Here is a 19,969-nt window from a genome sequence, read left to right on the forward strand (position 1 = left end):
GCAAAAAGCAAAGGAATATAAAATGATCCTGTGATGAAAGATACACATCGCCCTCTTGTGGGAAAAAGCTGATTTCCTCTCTGACACTTTCACTTCTCAGCTTCACTAATGGGTGAAAGCCTGAGCGTCTGAGTGTGAACTGAACTTCTTTTTTAGATTAGTTTGTAATGTACGCAGAAGGTAAAACTGTTAGAGCTCAGCTTCTGTATCCATCATTTGCCTCCTTACATTATTGAATCTGTTAAAAATACTTAAATAAAAATGCCTTGGAAAAATTAGATTGGTAACATCCTCTGACTTTTTTCTACGCCTTGTCAAATATTAAAACAAGTTCAAAAAACACTCGGTGTTTGTTTTTCGGTTCGATGTTAAATTTAACTGCAGCGTGAAGTTGATGCGCTTCTTTGCTTTTCCTTTTGAGTCATTAGTTTTTTTTTAGTTGCATGTCAGGGATAACGTCATGAGCAGGATATAGATGTCACACATCTGCATGGGCCAGCATGTGGTTAACCTGAGTTCAAACAGATTCTGGAACTGAATCTCTTCACACATTTCTCAGAAACAGATCAGAATAAAAACAAGACACGAGTCACATCTGTGATCAGCTGGACGTTAGGACCCAAATAATAAAACATCCACTGGAATTCGCAAATAAAAATACACAAATATTGCTTTAACCTGTGTGTGTCCTGAAGACTGTGACACAACTCAGTTAAAGTGATTTTTAAAAAAGCAGAAAACTTGAATTGAAGTTAGAGATAAACATCAGCACGCAGCTTTCTAACGGGTTTTTATGAACCAAAACATGACAAGTCATTAGTAAAATGTCTCCACGTATAAAAGATTTTTTTTTTTAAAAGACAGGAAGTGAAAACTGAACACTTCTCTTCGTGTTTGGACAAGCTTTATCATGTTCACGCAGACGTTTCCTCGTTTATTCAGTGGCCTCTTTACCTCACTCCATGTCCTCAGACGGATCATAACACTGGGACAAAAAAGTGCCTGATGTCTGTAAATGCACCGTACACCGAATGTGAGGCTGACATTTATGACAGTGTAAATATTTCCATTTGATAGAAATTAATATTCTCAGTGCACCTTTAAGGAAGAATTTAAGAAGAAACGTAGAAAGGAAAACAAAGAATAAAGCCAACAGGTTGTGGTAGATACTTAAACAGAAGATTGTGGTTTACTATTGTCAACTCTGATCAGAAAAGAGTACAAGAGCGTGATAAAGATCTGGCATGAAGGTAAAGCTTCCCCCTTTGCATTTCAAAGAAGAACCTAAAGGCGGCCAGTGACGATATTTTCTTTCTGTCCTTATTTGACAGGCTGGGGGAGGTTTTTCCGACTTGAATACACCCACAGAGTGGCAGACTGAGGGGCCACTGAACAGCAGAGTGTGAAGTGGAGAATACATTACCAGAGAGAAGCACGCCTTGCAGTGAGACACTTGAGCCGAGTGCTGTTAGATAACGAAAGGAAAAGATGGGAAAAGTTCTCTTTTTTCTCCTTTTTGTTCTCTGTATAAGTGATACACTTCAAAAACAAGGTAAGATTTTCTTATCAAAGTTTAGTTTAAGAATAACCTTCTTATGTGATTAAGTTTCTTTTATAACATTTCTATATCCTTTTAATCCTACACATATCAGGTTTATTTTTTAGTGAAAGCAAATCTCTGGTTGAGTTGACTTCTAATCTGTGGAATCTGAATAAAAGCAAGCTCCAACTTGTCGAGTAGGTTTCTCTCTAACTCAAACAGCAGTACAACACAAGGTGGTTCATTATCAGGATTTGGCAACGATCATTTTTTTTCCCCTGCTTTCTGACATTTCTACTACATTTTCCAAAAAGATGAATCGATAAATGTAGAAAATAAACAACAGATTTATCTACTGTAAAAAGCAGAGTTAGTTTCAGACCTGATCAGGATCACGTCGTAATGTTTAGTGATGATGACACAGTCGAATTTTATTTCGACAAAATACATTAAAGTAAAATGAATATTAAAATTACCATTAACTTTCGTGTTTTCTTGTTTTTGTTGCAGGGAAAAGGAACAGTAAAAAGACGAACAGCTCCTATGTTCCCTTTCCCAACCCCAGAACGTTTGTTGCAAAACTCTTTCCAAAGAGCGCCTCTGATCTAAATGGGACTCAAACTACAAACAAAACCATCTCATCTCGGTACCCTCCAGAACTGTTGTTCCTAAGCAACAGCACAGCAGGGTACCTCGGCGGCCCTCTCAGCACCCGGATCATCCCCCTTATTTATATTTTGGTGGTTACTGTTGGGATCCCAGCCAACGTTACCATCTTGTGCGTGCTGGCCTCTAAAATTAGGAAGGTGTCCTCTGCCATCCTGTACTGCAGCCTGGCCGTCTCCGACCTCTTCCTCCTCCTCTCCCTCTTCTTCAAGGCTCACTACCATCTCCATGGAAACGACTGGGCTTTCGGAGAGGCAGCCTGTCGAGTGGTCACGGCCTGTTTCTATGGCAACCTCTACTGCTCGGCCCAGGCGCTGGCCTGCATCAGCATCAAGCGCTACCTGGCTGTAGTGCACCCGTTCAGGTACAAAGCTCTCCCCAAGAGGATGTGCACCGCCTGGGTCACCATGGCCATATGGCTGGTGTTTGGAGCCGCCATCGTCCCCGAGCTCCTCATCCAGCAGACCTATCGGCTCCCTCAGCTGGGACGCATCACCTGCCACGACGTACTGCCCCTGTTAGAAGACTCCTTCATCTTCCTGCTCTACTACAACCTGATCCTGACCATCCTGGGCCTCCTGGTGCCACTGGTGATCACTGTTGTGTGCTACACCCGAGTCATGTGTGAGCTCAACCAATCACACCACGACTGGAAAATGTACATCCAGGCCAGCTCACTGGTGTTTGTCATCTTCCTGGTGTGTTTCACACCAGCCGGAGTCCTGCACTTTGTCCATTATGTGCAACTGTTTGTGAACGGAACAGAGGATCTGTACACGTATTTTAACGTGGCGGTGTGTTTGTGCTGCCTCCATGCCACGCTGGACCCTTTCCTCTTTCTCCTCATGTCCAGGTCTGTGGGCGCCACGAAATACTTCAGGGCCTCTAAAGGCAAGACCATGAGCTTATCTGTCTAAGAGAGTCCTACCGGACACGTTACCAAAAAACTGGTTTTGATCTATATTTTGTTGGGGAGGGAAATGTTCTCTGTGGCAGGAATCCAAAAAGAGGACCTCTGCATTTATACTGTAGTAAACATGCTTTGTTCCTATGGGTAGAATTATTGCTTTTAATACAGCAGCGCAGTGTTTTTGTGTGTGTGAGTGTGTGAGTCTGAGACAGATATAGGAGAAGGAATGTGTGGACAAATGGTAAATATGTTAATATATGTTTTTATATATGATTAATTTTAAAATAATTCAGTTTATATGGTTGTGGTTTACGGTTTAACAACAAAAGCCTGTTTTCAGTGTTTTCATACTGTAGAAATAAGAGGGAAAATAACACAAAATGAAACTTTTTTGTGTATAAACACACACATATATATGTATGTGTGTTTACTGATCTGTGTTTAGTTGAACATGAACAATAAGAAATTGTTTATTCCTGTTCTCATACATGACGCTGACACGTCTGTTCATTAAAACATACATTGGACTATTTCTTCATTGCTTCGCCACATAGAGCGGTTTTAGTAATAAGCACTTCTGAATGTAGAGGTTTATCTCATCGTCAATTCATAGACAACACGAGTGTGTGACAGGATTTATGTCAACAAACCACACACACACATCCACAGACTTGCACACAGACACACAAACTCTGCTCTGTGTCGACGTGATCGCATCATCTGCATCAAAACAATCAAAAACACTGTTATTAAGAAGTGAGTCATAAAAACAAGGCTCCTCAACAGTCTCTGAACAACTCCCACAGCCTGACCGGGTGAATAAATGGCGCCATCTGCTGGTGTCAGTGGACGGACACTGAACGCACTAAACAAAACGCTGAACACAGCTGTTCAAATGAAACTCTTTATTCAACATGTAGACACCGGAGGAATCCACCTTTACACCGCATTCACTTGAGCCTTTTCTTATCAAAATAAATCATATCAAGGACAGGTTATTATTACTGTTATTTTTTTTTTTACACACGCCTCCACATATCGTTCGACAGCAGAGGTTTTCAAATCTGAAAGTCACAATTTTGGCACTTCCATTCGTGCTTCAGTGACTTTAGGATAACGATTAATCTCAGTGGAAACCTTCTATTAAAGCAGATTTGACCAGCCCTGCTAGATAACATCCTGTTGAACCACCGCCCTGATCTTTCACAATGACAACTCAGTATAATGAACACCTGTCCACAACAAATCTGACAACACACGAGAATGATACATTCACCTTTGACCCGGGGATCACATGTTTGCGTCCTCCTGCAGAGGAACAGCATAAGACACCAAAACAGAAAAAAAAAATCACACACACAACAGAGGGACTTCAGTAACAAACATGCAGGATTTCTTTTTTTGGAAACAGTGATGTAAAGTGAGTTTGTTCAGCGCAGGTGGCGGTGTTTGGAGGAGGGGACGGTGCAGACGAGCAGACAGACACAGCATCAGACTCGTAGCTCCACAGAGCTGCATTTCACTCAGAAGAAAATGTAAACCTGATGAGAAGCAAGCTAAATGTAGGAGGTCGTGCTCTGCACTCAGAAACATGATATTATCAACAGAACACCACCACACACAGCGTGTTGACACTAATCATCATCATCTTCAAACTGATCGGAAAAGAACTGAATCAAACGTGTGCTCTACTTTTGTCTTAACTGAGCTTTTCGTGCGACTGAACAAACCCAGAACATACCACAGGATTTTATTCTACAAATTACCTAAATCATTTTAACATCAATGCACTGACACTGTAGCAGCAAGAGTACCATTCAGAAGAGGTTTTAAAGGGTCTGTTCATCCAAATCACAAAAAAAACATATTTTTTATTTACTGTAGTGCTACCTGGACATGCAGACGGTATTAGTTTTATGCTGCTCCAGCATCCCCGTCCAGGATTTCTGCCTGAACCTCAGTAAAGTGGAGATGAATGAGAGGACTTTTGTGTGTGTTGCTCACAGCACTGGACAATGTGGCCTAATTTGAAAAACTCAGCAGTAACATGTCTTTCCAGAGACAAATGTCCCAATCAGTCTGGGTAATCCACAGAGCTCTAAACGGTTTCCACTGGATCCATGTTTTACCAGGGAAACAGTCCCCATGACAACTGTTGACAGTGTTCTGTTGTTTATCCAGAGTAAACGAGCACATAGTTTCCAGAAAAGAAACGTCCCTGTTGAACTTTTAGTCACACTATGGACGGTCAGTCCACCACTTCAGTCCCGGCTGAAACATCTAAACAACTATTGGACGGTTTGCCATCAGATTTTTGAAATGACATTCCTGGTCTCCAAAAGATGAACCGTAATCCTTTAAGTTTTCATATAACACCATCATCAGGTCAAACGTTTAATATGTCCAGTTCATAGGTTTACGACAAAACACCTGCAAAACTAATGACATCCCATCAGCATGTTGGCACAGACACTGTGAGAGTGTTAGCATGCTGGTGTTAGCATTTATCTCAAAACACTGCTACGCTGATGGGCTGGTTCCCTTCAGATGACAGACAGGCCTGTGTTTTAGGGGCTGAAGCTGGTCTGAACGCAGCCTTAGAGCAGTACAAACACATTTTTACTCAACTCCATTACACTGATGGCTGAAATCTCCGCTTAGGAATTCTGAAGCTTTCTGCATGACTAGTAAAAATGTTTGTTTTGTTTTTTTTTTTAAATTTGGGTGAAGTGACCCTTTTTTGCATGGCTTTTAATTTCACTTTATCATGTGGATCAGATTCTCTGTTTCTTGGTATTAGAAACAAACATGACCAAAAACTTGGCTTTTAACATATGAGATGCTCACTGTGTTTGTCTGGACACACACACACTACACACTCACACACACACACACACACACACACACACACACACACACACATACACACTGCAGTATCAAGAGATGAGAGACCAAAAAAGCAGGACAGAGCAGCAAAGCTTCCAGGGAGGTTTGGAAGGAGAGACAAGCTCAATGGAGAGAGAGGCACGACATTTGAGAAAGGCCTCTGAGTTCTGGAGGGATCAGCAGCAAGGCAGCAGGAGATAAACAGAGCAAGAGGACAAGACAGGTCGAGAGACACTATGAGGAAACCATGACAGAGAGAGAGAGAAAAAAAAACGAACACAAGGAGGAGAGCAGATTTCTATAACAGCAGAGGTTTCCTACGGTATAAATTCTTCTTGACAGATCAGATTACGACGGAGAGCAAAGCCCTTCATGGTGAGCTCAGCGCCACGAGACGAACACAACACAGACACAAGAGAGGGAGAGAGGAAGCATTCAGACAAAAGGTTTCCAATCTCAAAAGTCTCTGACTGTAAAAAGCAGAAAATGTAAACTTCTTGTCACTTTAGAAATGTAGCTGCTGAAGTTGCCAGTTTCGACTAAACTACTGTATCGTTGTTGTTTTTTTTTTCTATGGCCTTGTCATTCTTGCAAATGGCAGCAAAAGGCTTGAACATCGTCAAACATTAATGAAATACTGATCACGGGTAATAAATAACACACATAAGATACTAAACAAACAGAAACAATCACAAATACTCAGCTGTTACAAAATGATTTGTGCTTAAAGGCATAGTTCAACAAAACTGGAAGCAGAGGGAAACAGCTAGCCTGGCTCTGTCCAAAGATCCAGTCTTTATATGCTAAGCTAACCAACTTCTGCTGGTAGATTCTCACCATCCTATTTTCCAAAAATGTCAAACTAGTCCTTTAATCTGAGCACACATGATCAGGATTTGGAACGGGGATGTTTTCTTTTAGAAGCCCAAGCCTTTTGCAGCTTTGACACATGCGTTTGTGGGTTGCACGTGTGAAACAGCTCATGGTAGATAATGAGCTGCTGATATACAGAGTGTTAAAACCACTAATAATTCCAGCTTGTTTCATGAGAATAACCTTTTCATCTCGAATTCCTGTGACAGTGCCCAGGGCTTTGGTAAAAAGCCACTGACACCGTGCAGATTTGCAGCTTTTGATTGTTGTCTTCAGACTCTTTATATCTACAGCTCTCTGTTAGGTTTAACTGCATTTCGTCCTAATTTACCAGGTATTTTACTCAGAAATAACAGAATAACAATTACTGTCCTGTATTTGAGTGTTTGTGGACATGATAACATTGTTTGTCAAATAATAAATACTGGGATGATTACAGCAATGCTTGTTTTAGTGATATTCAAATAAACCATACTGTAGTCCATAAATGGATTATTCGGTAAACGGAGCAAATACCTGGTAAACAACATACTGTTCTACGTTGAGGTTTACATGAGGACATTGGCACGCGTGTCTGGCAGTCGGAGCCCCACCAGGCCGCCGCCAACCAACACGGACGATGCCAGCAGAATGGGGATAGCCTTGGTGATGCCAACCAGCGAGCCAAAGATCAGGTTGCCCAGCACCGCTGCCAGCTTACACATGGCATTACAGAAGCCAAAGCCTGTGCCCCTGAAAACAAGGGGACAAGGGAGATATAGAGGAGAGTGTCAGTTATGTATGTTTGTGTCATTTCATTTCATTAATTTGAAGTAGCTACTATGCTGCTTTTTTTTTTCAGAAAAACTACAGTAAATTTCTCATGTATGAATGTGGAACTGTTCTATAACTGAAAATAACCAGATAATAATAACCAGATGTGCTCTGAAGCAGTGGCTGAAGAATAGTGAGGACTTCCTGTCTTCCAAACAAAGAAGTTCATGGCATCAGAAAAGGGTTAACCAACCTCTCCCTAATACTGTTTTGGTCTAACCGATTTCTGGGTGCAGCTCTCACCTCCTGTCTGTCGGGTACAGCTCAGTGGTGACCACATCCAGGGAGTTCCAGGCCGAGATACTGAGGCCGTTGTAGAGGCAGAGCATGAAGATCATCATCGACTCACTGGTGCCGAACCAGAGGAAGAAGCAGCTGATGCCTGACAGCACCATGGAGCCTCCTGCAGGACACAGCATCACAACACACAACATCTTTTACACCCCACACACAAAATAGCCTCATTCACGTCACCAGAGGTCACTGAGGATGCAAAGGCCAACATCGCAAGGCATCGAGACATTTTGCAAGAGAAAAGGCTGCTATCTATAGCCCAAACAAAAAGTCAGAGCAGGTCCTCAAAGACCAGAGAGAATGTTATGTACCCAACATGCTAAGGCGTCCTATTTTGTCCATGAGAAGCGCAGAGACGATGTTTCCGGGCAGCACCGCCAGCGTTCCCAGGAAGTTGACGAAGTAGACCCAGTAGGCACTGTAATCATCTTCAAACGTCATCTGACAGCCTGTCTTGTTGTGGTGGAAGGAGCTGTTGATCACCCTGGAATTTGTTAGTTTGGCGTCATTGATATCTGTAAATGTGAGAGACAAGAGTACAGTTTTCACACTGTGCTGAAATTTATCATCATCATCTTATTCTAATGCCACCCCCGACTCCCAGGGGACCCAAAATACATTTATGTATATATATATATGTGTGTATACTAATACTCCTTGTAGTTCAAAAGTGTGTGGGCTCTCTCCATAAATAGAAATGGTGTATTAATAAACCTCAGCAGCTGCAGCAATGAGAAAACATTGCCTGCTCTCACCTCTGCTCTAATGACACACTCCTCCCTCCCTCCCTCCCTCTCTCATTCCGTCTCTCCTCGTTTCTCTTTATCCTCTGCTCTCTAGAGACACATTGCTGGGGGCAAAGAGACTTCATTTCCCACGGGGCATTACCAGCAACCTGACGTGCCCTTACTGTTTCCATGTTCAGCGCTTTCCCGAGCGCTGGAGGGAACTGTTTTTCCACCCAGTGCTCCCACAAGGTCTGATTCAGCTCCAGTTCTCTCAGAACATTTAAAATGCCTCTCCTGCCTTTCCTTCTCTTCCTGCTTGTGTTGTTGTCAGCCCCGAAATGATTGGGCTGCACTTTTATATCACAGCCTGGATTTAGAAAAGGTACGGCCTGATGTTTCAGATGCTGCTGCAGATGCATTGCTTCCAACGTCTTTCTCAAAACAAAACACGCTGTGATGAATTATTCAGCAAGTGCACTGGGAAAGCTCCCTTTAGGAAGTTAAAATTCCTTACTATCCTGAATTTTATGCAAGCGTCTGAAACAAAAAAAGCATCACTTTGTGGTTTTAGAAATTGTCATCTTTAGTGCTCTGCAGCTCAGTCGGGCTCAGTTTCTTTGTTAACTACAGTCACCCGAGTTCAGAGAGGCAATCTGTGCAGGGGCACAGAGGTTAAGCAGTATTTTAGTGACATAAAGCAAAGCCATAAATGCTCAAACCCATTCTTTCTTCTCTAAGCCCGAAGCTTGGACATTAGACCTAAAATGAACTGTCTGAAAGAGACAGAGAGACTGATGGAGACTTATGTGAAAGGCATCTACAGCATAATAGGATTTTCTGGGGTGGAAGGAAAACACCTGAGAACAGGGAGCTGTGTGCAGGAGAGGAACGCTCTGCCTGCGAGTGAATTTCGCTGGTATATACTCGCCCGTGTTGTAGAAGAAGGAGTCTACAAAGGTGCAGTTTTTGAAGACGGAGCCTACTGAGGACACATCTTCGAAATAGCAGTTGAGGAAAGATGAGTCGATGAATGTGACCGCCTTGAACTTCATTCTGATAAACCTGGGGAGAGGTGGAAGCAGACAGGGGAGGAAATGAATGTTAGAAAGATCAAGAGTATCAACCCGTAAAGCAGGACTGGAAACACGTTTCTAACAGCGAAGGTGCTGATACTGAACTATCTTCCTTTGAAAAAAATGTTTGTGCAGAGTCACTGCAGTTTGCTGCATGCACAGCCACACGATCACTATCCAAAATAAATTTAGATCTCCTCTGCTAAACATAGACTCTACTACATCCTGCTGAATTGTGGCGATAAAGTTTTGACTTTGACCTATAATAACAGATTTCTTTTGGTGCATTCGGTGCTGAGCAGGCAGCTCACAGTGGGTTTCGCTGCCTGCTGCGGCCGAAAACGACGTTATGGGACCGGTGAGGGTGAGAGCAATTTGACAGCTGGACAGATAAACAATGAAACCTGAGAGAAGAACGGGAATATCGCTGCTAATACTTGCTGTACTTTTACTTTAGTAAAATTTTAGATGCAAACAAAGTAAAAGTACCACTGCTTAAGGAAAGACCATCATGTCCTTCCCTCAGCATGTCTAATGTGATTCAGCTTACCAGTCTGTTATTGATCTGTGTATCTGTTGCATGCTGCTGTACACGGTATCACGATATTGGTCTCGATTTAATCTCTTAATAAACGTGCATTCTGGCTCCAGTGACGATGGAAAAGAACAAAAACGGCATATTGATGCATCTCCTCCGTGGCCTTTGTGTAAGTGAGAATCATAACCAGGAGGAGAGGGAACAGAGGTGTGTGTACGGCTGAGAGAGGGTGAGAAAGAAGGAAAGAGAGAGGGAGAGGGAGAGATAAGCCTTTTAATTTCCTGGTGGTGAGGCAGATAAAGGAGGCAGGATTAATATTACCAGCAGCGGTGTGTTGTTTGTGGGAATGACGAATAGTGCTGCTATCCCCCAACGGGACAGGCGGCTAGCTTTAACCACAGCACTGCGCCGAGGAAGGCTAACAGGTTTGGACCGAAAGGTGTTTCACTGCAGCAGTTTCTTAATCGTGATCACGAAGCCTTGTCTGAGAAAGCTTTTTACCTGTCATTTAGAAAAACAGAGTTCCTGTGGATCTGGTTTTCCAGGGTGAAGTTGAAGGTGAAGTCTTCAATGTGTTCGTTGTTGTGAATCTTCACTCTGGAGGCGTACTCATCGGCCTGAAGGTGCTTGATGACGTCCGGGAACCACACAGACAGTCCGTAGTACCTGGACACAACAACGGCTTCTGTGGTAAAGTGTGTTACATGTGGTCACTGACACAGGCCATTCTAGTTCAGCCAATCATATTTTCCTCAAGGACAGGCAATTCATGAGGTGACCCAGGTGTAAAATGCAAATATCAGCAGAATTGCCCCCCGTGGCGTTTGGTGTTTAAAGCCCGCTCGCCCCAGCATTTAATGAGGAAACACATTCAAGTAATTTCAGTTCATTAAAAAGGAACCACTGCGATTAGAGGCAAAGAAAATCTGCACTAATTTTGTTGAACATGCTTGTGACCAACAGGAAGACGTCTTCAACACAGCTGATCTTTGAGAAAACTGAGAACTGGGGAGTTTAAAATTGAAGAATTTTAAAGTTTGTGGTGGGAAAATGTCTGAGAAAGTCTAAAAGTCTGTGGTGTTTGTTGCTTTTTTTATTCCTGCAGATTTGACTCTTCTCATGAAGTGCGAGAGCTGCAGTATCTCACGTGCCGAAGGTGGATTTGTGCAACATATTCACAAAACAGAAATCAATCATTCACAGAGTCTGAAAAGGTTTTGTGACTTTGTGGCTGTATTTTGATTCATCTTAATTCTGATAACGACACAGTTAAATGTGTGCGTGTGAATTTGTGTCTTTAAATATCTGTGTGTATAAAGGGGAACAAATGGGTGAGAGAAATGACACATCTGCTCATGGTGTAATTGGCTGTGGTGTAGCTCTTCAGAGGAGAAAAGGGGAAAGGTGGTGTCAGAGGTGCTGCTTGTTAAATGTATTTTTGAGCCAGGAAGACAGACATAAGGACATAGCTAACCAGAAAATGAAACCAGAATAGATAGACAGATAGACAGGCAGATAGATAGATAGATAGATAGATAGATAGATAGATAGATAGATAGATAGATAGATAGATAGATAGATAGATAGATAGATAGATAGATAGATAGATAGATAGATACCTGAACGTAAAGGGAATGACAATAAAGTTCTCTGAATCTGAATCTGAAATAGATTATTCATGCCCTAGGGGAAATTCACACATAGAACAGACTGGGTTATTTTTTAGTTGTATAACTCGACCTACTTTTGTCTCATTGTAATTTTAAAAGATTTTCCTTCCAGCTGAAAACGTCCAACGTGTGCGTGTTCTCAATAGGTTCTCACTTTCTAATATAACCTGTCAACACTGATCCAGAGGAAGTGAGAGAACATCTGCCTCAGTGCTGAGAACTTCACTGAAAATCTGTCATTAGGCAGCAGTAAGTAGTGGTGACTCAGCTAAGTATCACCCAAAGCAATATATAGTGTCATTTAACATGACAGAGACATACAATAATAACACAGAGAAGAGCAGAAGTGGAGCTGGAGGTGACTCGGCAGAAAATCTCTTACCCAAAAGACAGAGTAAACCAGACTGCAGCCAGTTTCATAGTGTTGTCTTTCACTGGGTAGTTGAAGCATTTCATAAAAGTCAACCAGATCTGTGACAGGAGGGAAAGGATTTTTAGATCATTTCAATTTTTACAGCCAGTAAAAAAAATAAGCATAAAACAAACTAGGGCAAAGACAAAACAGCATCATACTCCTCTGAGCTCAGCCTTGATCTTGAAGAGGACCTTGAACACAGGGTTGGCTGACTCATTCTGCATCTCCACCAGCTCGTCCAGCTGTTTGGGGATTTTTATCCTGTTCACCTGCAGGGGGAGACACCGATCTGTCACCTGCTGATGGCACTGCGGCAGTGGGACGTTTGCAAGCGTAGAGGCCAGTGTGTACTCACGGTGAAGACTCTCTCCGGCTCACCACGGGCACGCATGTTGGTGTCATGGATGTGTTTGAGCACCATCCAGGCCTCGTCATGTTTACCCATCTAGGAGACAGATAAGTATGTGTACATATGCACACACATGAGCATCTCCCCTTTCATCCTCAAGTGGTCTGGACGTGATCTGGCTTTTTTCCGGAGTCCCTTGGATTTGGATTCTGTTTCTACTCTCATTATATCATTACACAAGTTAAGCTTCTATTTTTCTGAGCAAGTTGTGATGCATATTTATAGTAACTGCACAAATCATGTGAGCTCATGAGAGTTTTTCCTCCCTCAGACAAAAGTGAAACAGCGGCGCTCCCCAAACACAACACCCCCGTCCATCTGCTCCCATAATTTGGTGGCTCTGTGAGTGAATGCGTTAGCTGTACAACTTGTTGGAACCATTAAAACACATGTGAAATCTGCAGTGTGCCTATGGATGCATCACTGGCTTTGATTCTAAAGAAAACCCCAAAAAACATTATGAGGAAAACACATTGTCTTACAACAAATGGCACAACAGTAACTCCACAGGCATCAACTCTACCACAAAGTTTCCGATACTCTCCGCCATCCGCAGGAATCATTAAAACTGTCGATAAGAGAAACGATGGTGTCTCTGTCTCTTACCTCCAGGTAGAAGCGGGGGCTCTCAGGCATAAACGTAAGAGCGACCACTGCAGAGACACACGGCAGCGCACACACCACCACAAACACTCTCCAGCTGTGGAACTGGTAGGCTGAACCCATGCTGAAACTCCAGCCTGCACAAAGAAGCAGTCGCATAGAAGGACACACATATAGTCAGAAATACTATGGCATGTAAACCATAGGGGGCACCACAGGATGTAGATGTCCCCTCGACAGAAAATTACAAAAGCAGTTTTGTATCTCTTTTTTCTTTTCTCACAATAACCAGGAAAAGCGGTCGACACTTAGTTGGCATAGACCAACAATCAAATGTTGGTAGGGTAGGAATGTATGTGTGTGTGTGTGTGTTTGTGTGTGTGTGTGTGTGTATGTGTGTGTGTGTGTGTCTGTGTGTGTCTGTGTGTGTGTGTGTGTGTGTGTGTGTGTGGCCTGTGGGGCTGCTCCATCCTGTACCAGTACAAACCTCATTAGGGGGATTATAGCTATAATGGACTGGAGGGGATGGCTGACTGATTGAGATACTCAGCAAGATTTATGTCCCTACTCTACAGTAAGTGAGCACGGCTGAGACACACACACACACACACACACATATATATATACAAACACACAAACACACTGTCCTTGGCCATCGTTCAATGCTGTGACACAAATTTTAAAGCACTATGTGTGCATGGACACACACAGTGTTAAGAGACAAACACTTCACACTGAGACACACACACAACATATAGGGTATAGTTACAGCACAGAAGGCTGCGTTTCCCAGTTCTTTTACTTTATCACATTCTTAACACCCTAAAAAAAGACATGACACACACACACACACACACACACACACACACACACACACACACACACACACACACACACACACACACACACACACACACACACACACACACACACACACACACAGAGTTATCTGGCCTTTGTCCACCAGTCAATGCAAAGAGCACTGCGGCGGAACCTATTACCCACACACCACTGCATCTTGGAGAAAAAATGTGTTAAAACGGTGGCATCTAATCAATTGACCTCAATTATGAGCCTCTGTCGACACTCACACTCGGTCGCACAAATAAAGTTTGTGAGGACGGACACAGAGCCCGAAGACGGAAACTTATATCTTTTGTGCAACAGAAATATGAACAAACGTCTCCGTGTGTTCGCGACGGACCCTGAGAAACCGTCAACGGTGTCAGCCTGTGACACTGTCAGTCTGTGGATTATCCAGAAACCAAAACTATCAGTGTGGCTGCTCATCACAAACGCCGAGAAAGGAAAACATGTTGTGTTTAACGTGAACAAACACTGCTGTGGGGGACTGGTACTGTCCCAAAGACAACAGCAAAGGATCAATAACTCAAGTCAGTGAGAACATGATTGGACGGTGATTAAAGGGCCAAGCGGGTTTATCAGTATGACATGAGAATACATGTTTTCATGATACATGTATGTTTTGTTTTCTCCTTCAGGTTTTTCTGATGCTAATGACCATTCGATGTATCTCGATTCTGCAGTTTCCTCTCTGTGTAGTAGATTTCATTGTTACTTTCATTGTTATTCATGGCCGGACCCGTCAGAGAGTTTTCTTTACATGTTGTAGTGAAGTCTGAATTGGTCTTGGTGACTTTATTCTGGATAACGACACCACCTGCTCGAGGTACTTAATCAACCTGGTTGCCTTCGCATTATAGAGTCACACCACTCAGAGAATCGCTGCTGGCACAGACACCGTCCAAGTCGCAGGGTCCAAGAGCAAACTTCATTATATCTGATCAACATGGCCCCGAAAATAACAACAACAAGAAAAAAAAACATTTCTCTTTGCTCATCCCTTCGCTCTTTTTCCCTTTAATACTGTTTCACTCTGTCCCTTCCTCTTTGTCCTCCGTCTCCGCCTCCCTTCAGCCCTCTGCTGTATCCCTTCACCTTTCGATTATCTCTGACACAGGCCACATAAATCAAGTGCACTCTCCACCTCTCCTTCCCCCGTGTCCTCCTAATCTCTTTCTCTGCTCTTCTTTCCTCGTCCACACCCCTCCACACCAGATTGATTTCATTTCGCTCATTTTGTTCTTACCCTCCGACACACACGCCCCCTCCCCCTTCTCTGTTATCCTGAACCCCCCCACCCCCGGTGTAGTTTATGAGATTTTTTTATATCAGCCCACTTTTTACCTCTTCACTGCCTCAAACACTGTCACATTACAGGACACTGCTCCCGTGAGGTTTTAGTGACGATGAAAAGTTTCTGGAAATTAAAATCAGCACAGTTGGAGCTGAATTTCGTCTCATCCTTCTCTGCCGTGTCAGCTGACAGCTTCCCTGCCACCACACACCACAAACGTGTTCCTCCTTTTACTGATTTTGAGAGCAGTTTGCTGGTAGAAGGCTTTCATGCGCACATTCACCGTGTAGGCCGACATATGCTTTGTTGCTTTTTTTTTTTTCTTGCTGCAGCTATTGTCGGAGCCTCCACCTACACTGCCACCTGCTTTGTGTTTGTGCGCTCCGCCGGAGGGTCTTGATTTCTAAATTAAGCCCCAGGATTGTTGGGATTTTCTTGCACAGAACACCATCGAGAGTAGAACCACACCGCAAAGTCAAACTTTATCGACATCTCTATTCATAGCAACATTTAAACTAGTGAAGCGAACGATTCCTGACAGTGTGAAACCTCCAGGTTGGAACCTTGGACATTAAATCACTTCGACCTTACTTTACAAAATGCAATTTCAGCTTTATACAGTCACACACACGTAGTGTACTGCCCAATAAAGTCTGGTATTACAGTCAAAATCTGAGAATCAGATATTAAAGTCCCTTGTCCAAAAATATTAAACTATAATCTTTAACTCTGAGCTGCCATTTGATGCTCAGTTGAATTCAGGAGTACAGTCACGCAACCAGCATCAGGTCTTTCCAGTCATTCACTTATCTAGAGAATGTCGTCCATGTTATTGCCCCCCCCCCCCCCCCCCCTGCACTGTGAACACCCACGTCTTTCAGACTCCTTGCCCCCGGTTTTCTAACGGCTTTGCATTATAAATGTGTAGTTTATAACAGCCCTTCATCATCAGGGTCATTTTCTCAGACTTGATAAAACCTCCTCCAGAGCCACAGTCACCGAACATCTGTTTTCACTCGGTAGAACACACCGTGACAAGTAAACTTCATCTAGAACTTGTGCTCCAAGAGGAGTGAGCGCATCACTTCCGTCTTTGCCGCCCTTCACTGGTCAGCTGCCTGTTTTTTGGATTGATCTGAAGATTTTATTGCTGTTTTTTTAAAACCCTGCACGGCCAGACTCCTAGTCTGTGATCCTGTCTCCATAATGTGGCCCTCACATCCGTGTAGCGTCGCTATGACTGGTACATCAGGTCAGAGCTGACACTCACCATAGTGTGGGATGATGGCCCAGGCCATGGCTGAGGCGTAAATTCCTCCGATCATCCAGAACATGCAGAGCCAGCTCAGATGCTCTCCTCTCTTCTCCCGAGCCAACACCTCCGCAAAGTACGAGAATACGATTGGTACCCGCTCCACCAATCCTGCAAATACAGTTTGTTGTAATTCACTATGTTCATATTTACTACTTCAGTCACCAAAGGTTCATTTTAAATATGCAAAACAAAAAAAAAATCATTTGGGAAAAAGTAAAGGAGATTGGAGATGCATCTCAACCATGTCACAAGAAAGATCCCTAAATGAAATGTTTTCTAACCTGTTCCATCATAAAGCAGCAACACTGCGACTTCAAAGTTGTTTGCGGAAACTAGATGTTGTCTGGTTGTTATGATTTGGTGGCTGCACCGGGACACACAACAACCTGTTGTTATGGTTATGGTTAATGCCAGCTTTTCAGTTTGAGCACTGAGCATCATACAGTCCATGGCTCCAACAGATAACACTGTAATAATCATATATCTGCAGGCCGTGTCTAGTTTTATTTTGTTGTTCACTCACAAAATAAAATATCCACGAGCAGCTAAACATAGCCTTTTTGATTTCTACTGTACCCAGCACATTCTTCCTATTTCTTATCAAAAATATAAAAGATTAATCAGAATTTTCCTTGAATTTGAATTTTTGATTTTTTACTTAGTAAATCTACTCGACTGTATTTCAAATTAGTTATTTATATATATTATATGTAAAATAGATAAACACATGTATTCTACAAATTGATTTATTATGTCTTGTACTTAATTACAATTTATTCCATATATTTATCTTTAGGTGTGAAAAAGGCTGCTGAAACTGAACGTGTGATTCGACAGAGTGGCACTTTGAATTCGTGCCTTTCCTATTTGTTGAGAAAGTTAATGGTAGCAAAGTTAATGAGGTAAGAAAAATCCCAATGAAATAAGCAGAATCTAAGCACCAACGTTCAATGCTGGACCGTATTTCTCCCAGACTGAGGCTGGGAAAAAAAAATTTTTTAAATGGAAGAGTCAGCTTTCACTTAGCAGTGTGTTACACTATCACAGGCACCATCACAGCTCCAAACAGTACAGATCTGTTTGTTCAGGAACATTTCCACCAAAATATTATACGTTCTCAAAGGTATTTGTACAATCATAAATCTCCTCTGCCCCCACCATAAAGCTGCATCTGCATACAGATTGAGAATTAGGTGATGAAATAAAACCTAGAGCTGCTAATTAAAAATTAAAGCAAAGCCATTAAGGTGGGGGTGGGTTTTTAAAGTAAGGTAAAATGTGAGTTTTACTGGTTGCTTGTACAACTATAATTAAACACAAGTAAGCTGCAAAGTGCAAATCAGGCAACTCTGCTGCCAGAATACGGATGATGGTGGTCTGTAACGGATGACGTGGAGATCTGGACACTTTACACACACTAATAATTTTATGTGTCTCCAGTACAGCCGCCTGAAAATAACATTTTCTTACGTCTTCGTGGTTTTGACAGCTCTCTCCTGTGGAGGTAATGGTTTTGAACAAATGCCCTCAGGCCCACAACAGCTCCCCCTGTGTTCAGTTTTCACATTTCCATCTTATTACTGTAATCCGAGGCTCATTATAGACCTGCATCAGCTTAAGTAATCACCACCGGTCTTATTAAAAACCTGTGGCACAAACATAATTGACTTTATATTAACCCCAGTACCCTGACCTCTGAACTACAGGTGACCTTTGTAAGTCATACACTGCAGGAACAGGGATGTGAGATCACTGAGATGGGAGGGCGTGTCATTTATCAAGCACGCGGGCAGCCAAGCAGCGTTCGCCACCAGATGTTCATTTACTGTGCTAGGGCTCATTTCTGCAAGCGTTCCTTTTTTGCTTTGTCCCCCCCCCCCTGCCCCCCCAAACTCAGGGGATGAGGATGGGTTGGTGCCAGGCAGTTAGAATAACCTCTTGTCATGTGCGTTGACTTTGGAGGAGGAAAGACGACAGAGGAACCGGTGGGAGGACAGATCAGGCTGAAGAGGGGGAAAGTCCTCAGGGAGGCTACAGTCTCTCAAACACACGGAGGAGGACGGGATGCAAAGTGGGAAAATATTCCAGGGCAGACGAGAGAAGAGAACAAAAGCGAAGAGTTAACTGGACTCACCCAAAGCCAGACACCATGCGGCAGAAGAGGAACATGCTGTAGCCTTGAACAAAGGAGGAGAGGAAGGCGAAGAAGCCGTTGACAGACATGGATATCAGCAGGCACTGTTTACGGCCCACCTTGTCTGACAGGCCGCCCCAAAAAAAGGCTCCAAACATCATCCCCAGATACACAATGCTACCTGGAGACAGGGAGAGACAGGGAGGAGAGACAGAGGGGTAGAAAAAGATGTGAATGATCACAACCAGCTGGAGTTAAACGGGTGTTAGTGAAACTGCTGACTGAATAAAAAAAAAACATTAAACTTTGGAAAGAAAGAGACAGTTTGCATTTCCCATTTAATTTCAAACAAATGTCAGAGGAGCAGACAGCCGGGCTGCATGTATCAGCACGGCTGAGACAATACAGAAAAGCAGAACGTCCATTCACAAAAGACATCACACCATATTAAGCATGAACTCTCTGTTGCTCTGTTAGACTCTGACACACACTGCGCACTGCAGCGTTCAACCACTGCATCGCCACCACTTACCGGTTTTAATGTTGTGGCTGGATGTTGTGTACACATACAGAGTTGCACACAAAAACACACACACACACACACACATCGGCTAAACATCAGCTGAAGCATTAAGTGGTGCTTTCCAAGTGCATCAGTCTGAAATTGGTTCTGTTATTTCCCAGCTATCGACAGAGCACTGAGAGGTCACGTAAAACGTACGTCTCTATAAATAGCAGAGTTTTCGATCGATTAGTTGAGTTTGGCTCGGAGCGCCGCAGCACAAGTCCATGAGGCCGCAACACTGTAGACCAACTGGACCGTGTTTTGACTGGAGTGAAGGTATAGTTTTCCACTTCCTATCTCAAATTATGAAAGTCAGTGTGTCGGCGTTAGTGTTGGGCAGCATCGGTGTCTGATAAACATTTCAGGGTGATGTTACATG

At 43.0% G+C, this 19,969-nt stretch overlaps 2 protein-coding genes across 2 annotated transcripts in view; one reads left to right on the forward strand and one right to left on the reverse strand.

Moving 5' to 3' along the window:
- The first annotated feature begins 1,378 nt into the window (after positions 1–1,378).
- LOC121195643 (proteinase-activated receptor 3) lies at positions 1,379–3,643 on the forward strand. The gene is made up of 2 exons (XM_041059242.1): positions 1,379–1,552; positions 2,051–3,643. Exons 1-2 carry the CDS (start codon positions 1,489–1,491, stop codon positions 3,121–3,123), a joined length of 1,137 nt encoding a protein of 378 aa, XP_040915176.1. The 5' UTR covers positions 1,379–1,488; the 3' UTR covers positions 3,124–3,643.
- Positions 3,644–4,006: 363 nt separating this feature from the next.
- LOC121195644 (synaptic vesicle glycoprotein 2C-like) overlaps positions 4,007–19,969 on the reverse strand; it is a 29,311-nt gene continuing 13,348 nt past the window's right edge. Inside the window, 12 exon segments of the mRNA XM_041059243.1 lie at positions 4,007–7,607; positions 7,932–8,091; positions 8,294–8,497; positions 9,639–9,772; positions 10,823–10,987; positions 12,374–12,462; positions 12,565–12,675; positions 12,762–12,851; positions 13,422–13,555; positions 16,847–16,985; positions 16,987–16,999; positions 19,026–19,206. Coding sequence (XP_040915177.1) covers positions 7,424–7,607; positions 7,932–8,091; positions 8,294–8,497; positions 9,639–9,772; positions 10,823–10,987; positions 12,374–12,462; positions 12,565–12,675; positions 12,762–12,851; positions 13,422–13,555; positions 16,847–16,985; positions 16,987–16,999; positions 19,026–19,206 — 1,604 coding nt within the window. The 3' untranslated portion in view covers positions 4,007–7,423.

The sequence above is a fragment of the Toxotes jaculatrix genome, chromosome 16 (assembly GCF_017976425.1).
Source record: "Toxotes jaculatrix isolate fToxJac2 chromosome 16, fToxJac2.pri, whole genome shotgun sequence".
Classification (NCBI taxonomy): domain Eukaryota; kingdom Metazoa; phylum Chordata; class Actinopteri; family Toxotidae; genus Toxotes; species Toxotes jaculatrix.

What these genes read in the sequence shown, in the direction of transcription:
- LOC121195643 (XM_041059242.1), top strand. Translation starts at nt 1,489, where the DNA reads ATGGGAAAAGTTCTCTTTTTTCTCCTTTTTGTTCTCTGTATAAGTGAT. An exon ending in TGATACACTTCAAAAACAAG is followed by an intron (nt 1,553 to 2,050) that starts GTAAGATTTTCT and finishes TTTTTGTTGCAG; the next exon opens with GGAAAAGGAACAGTAAAAAG.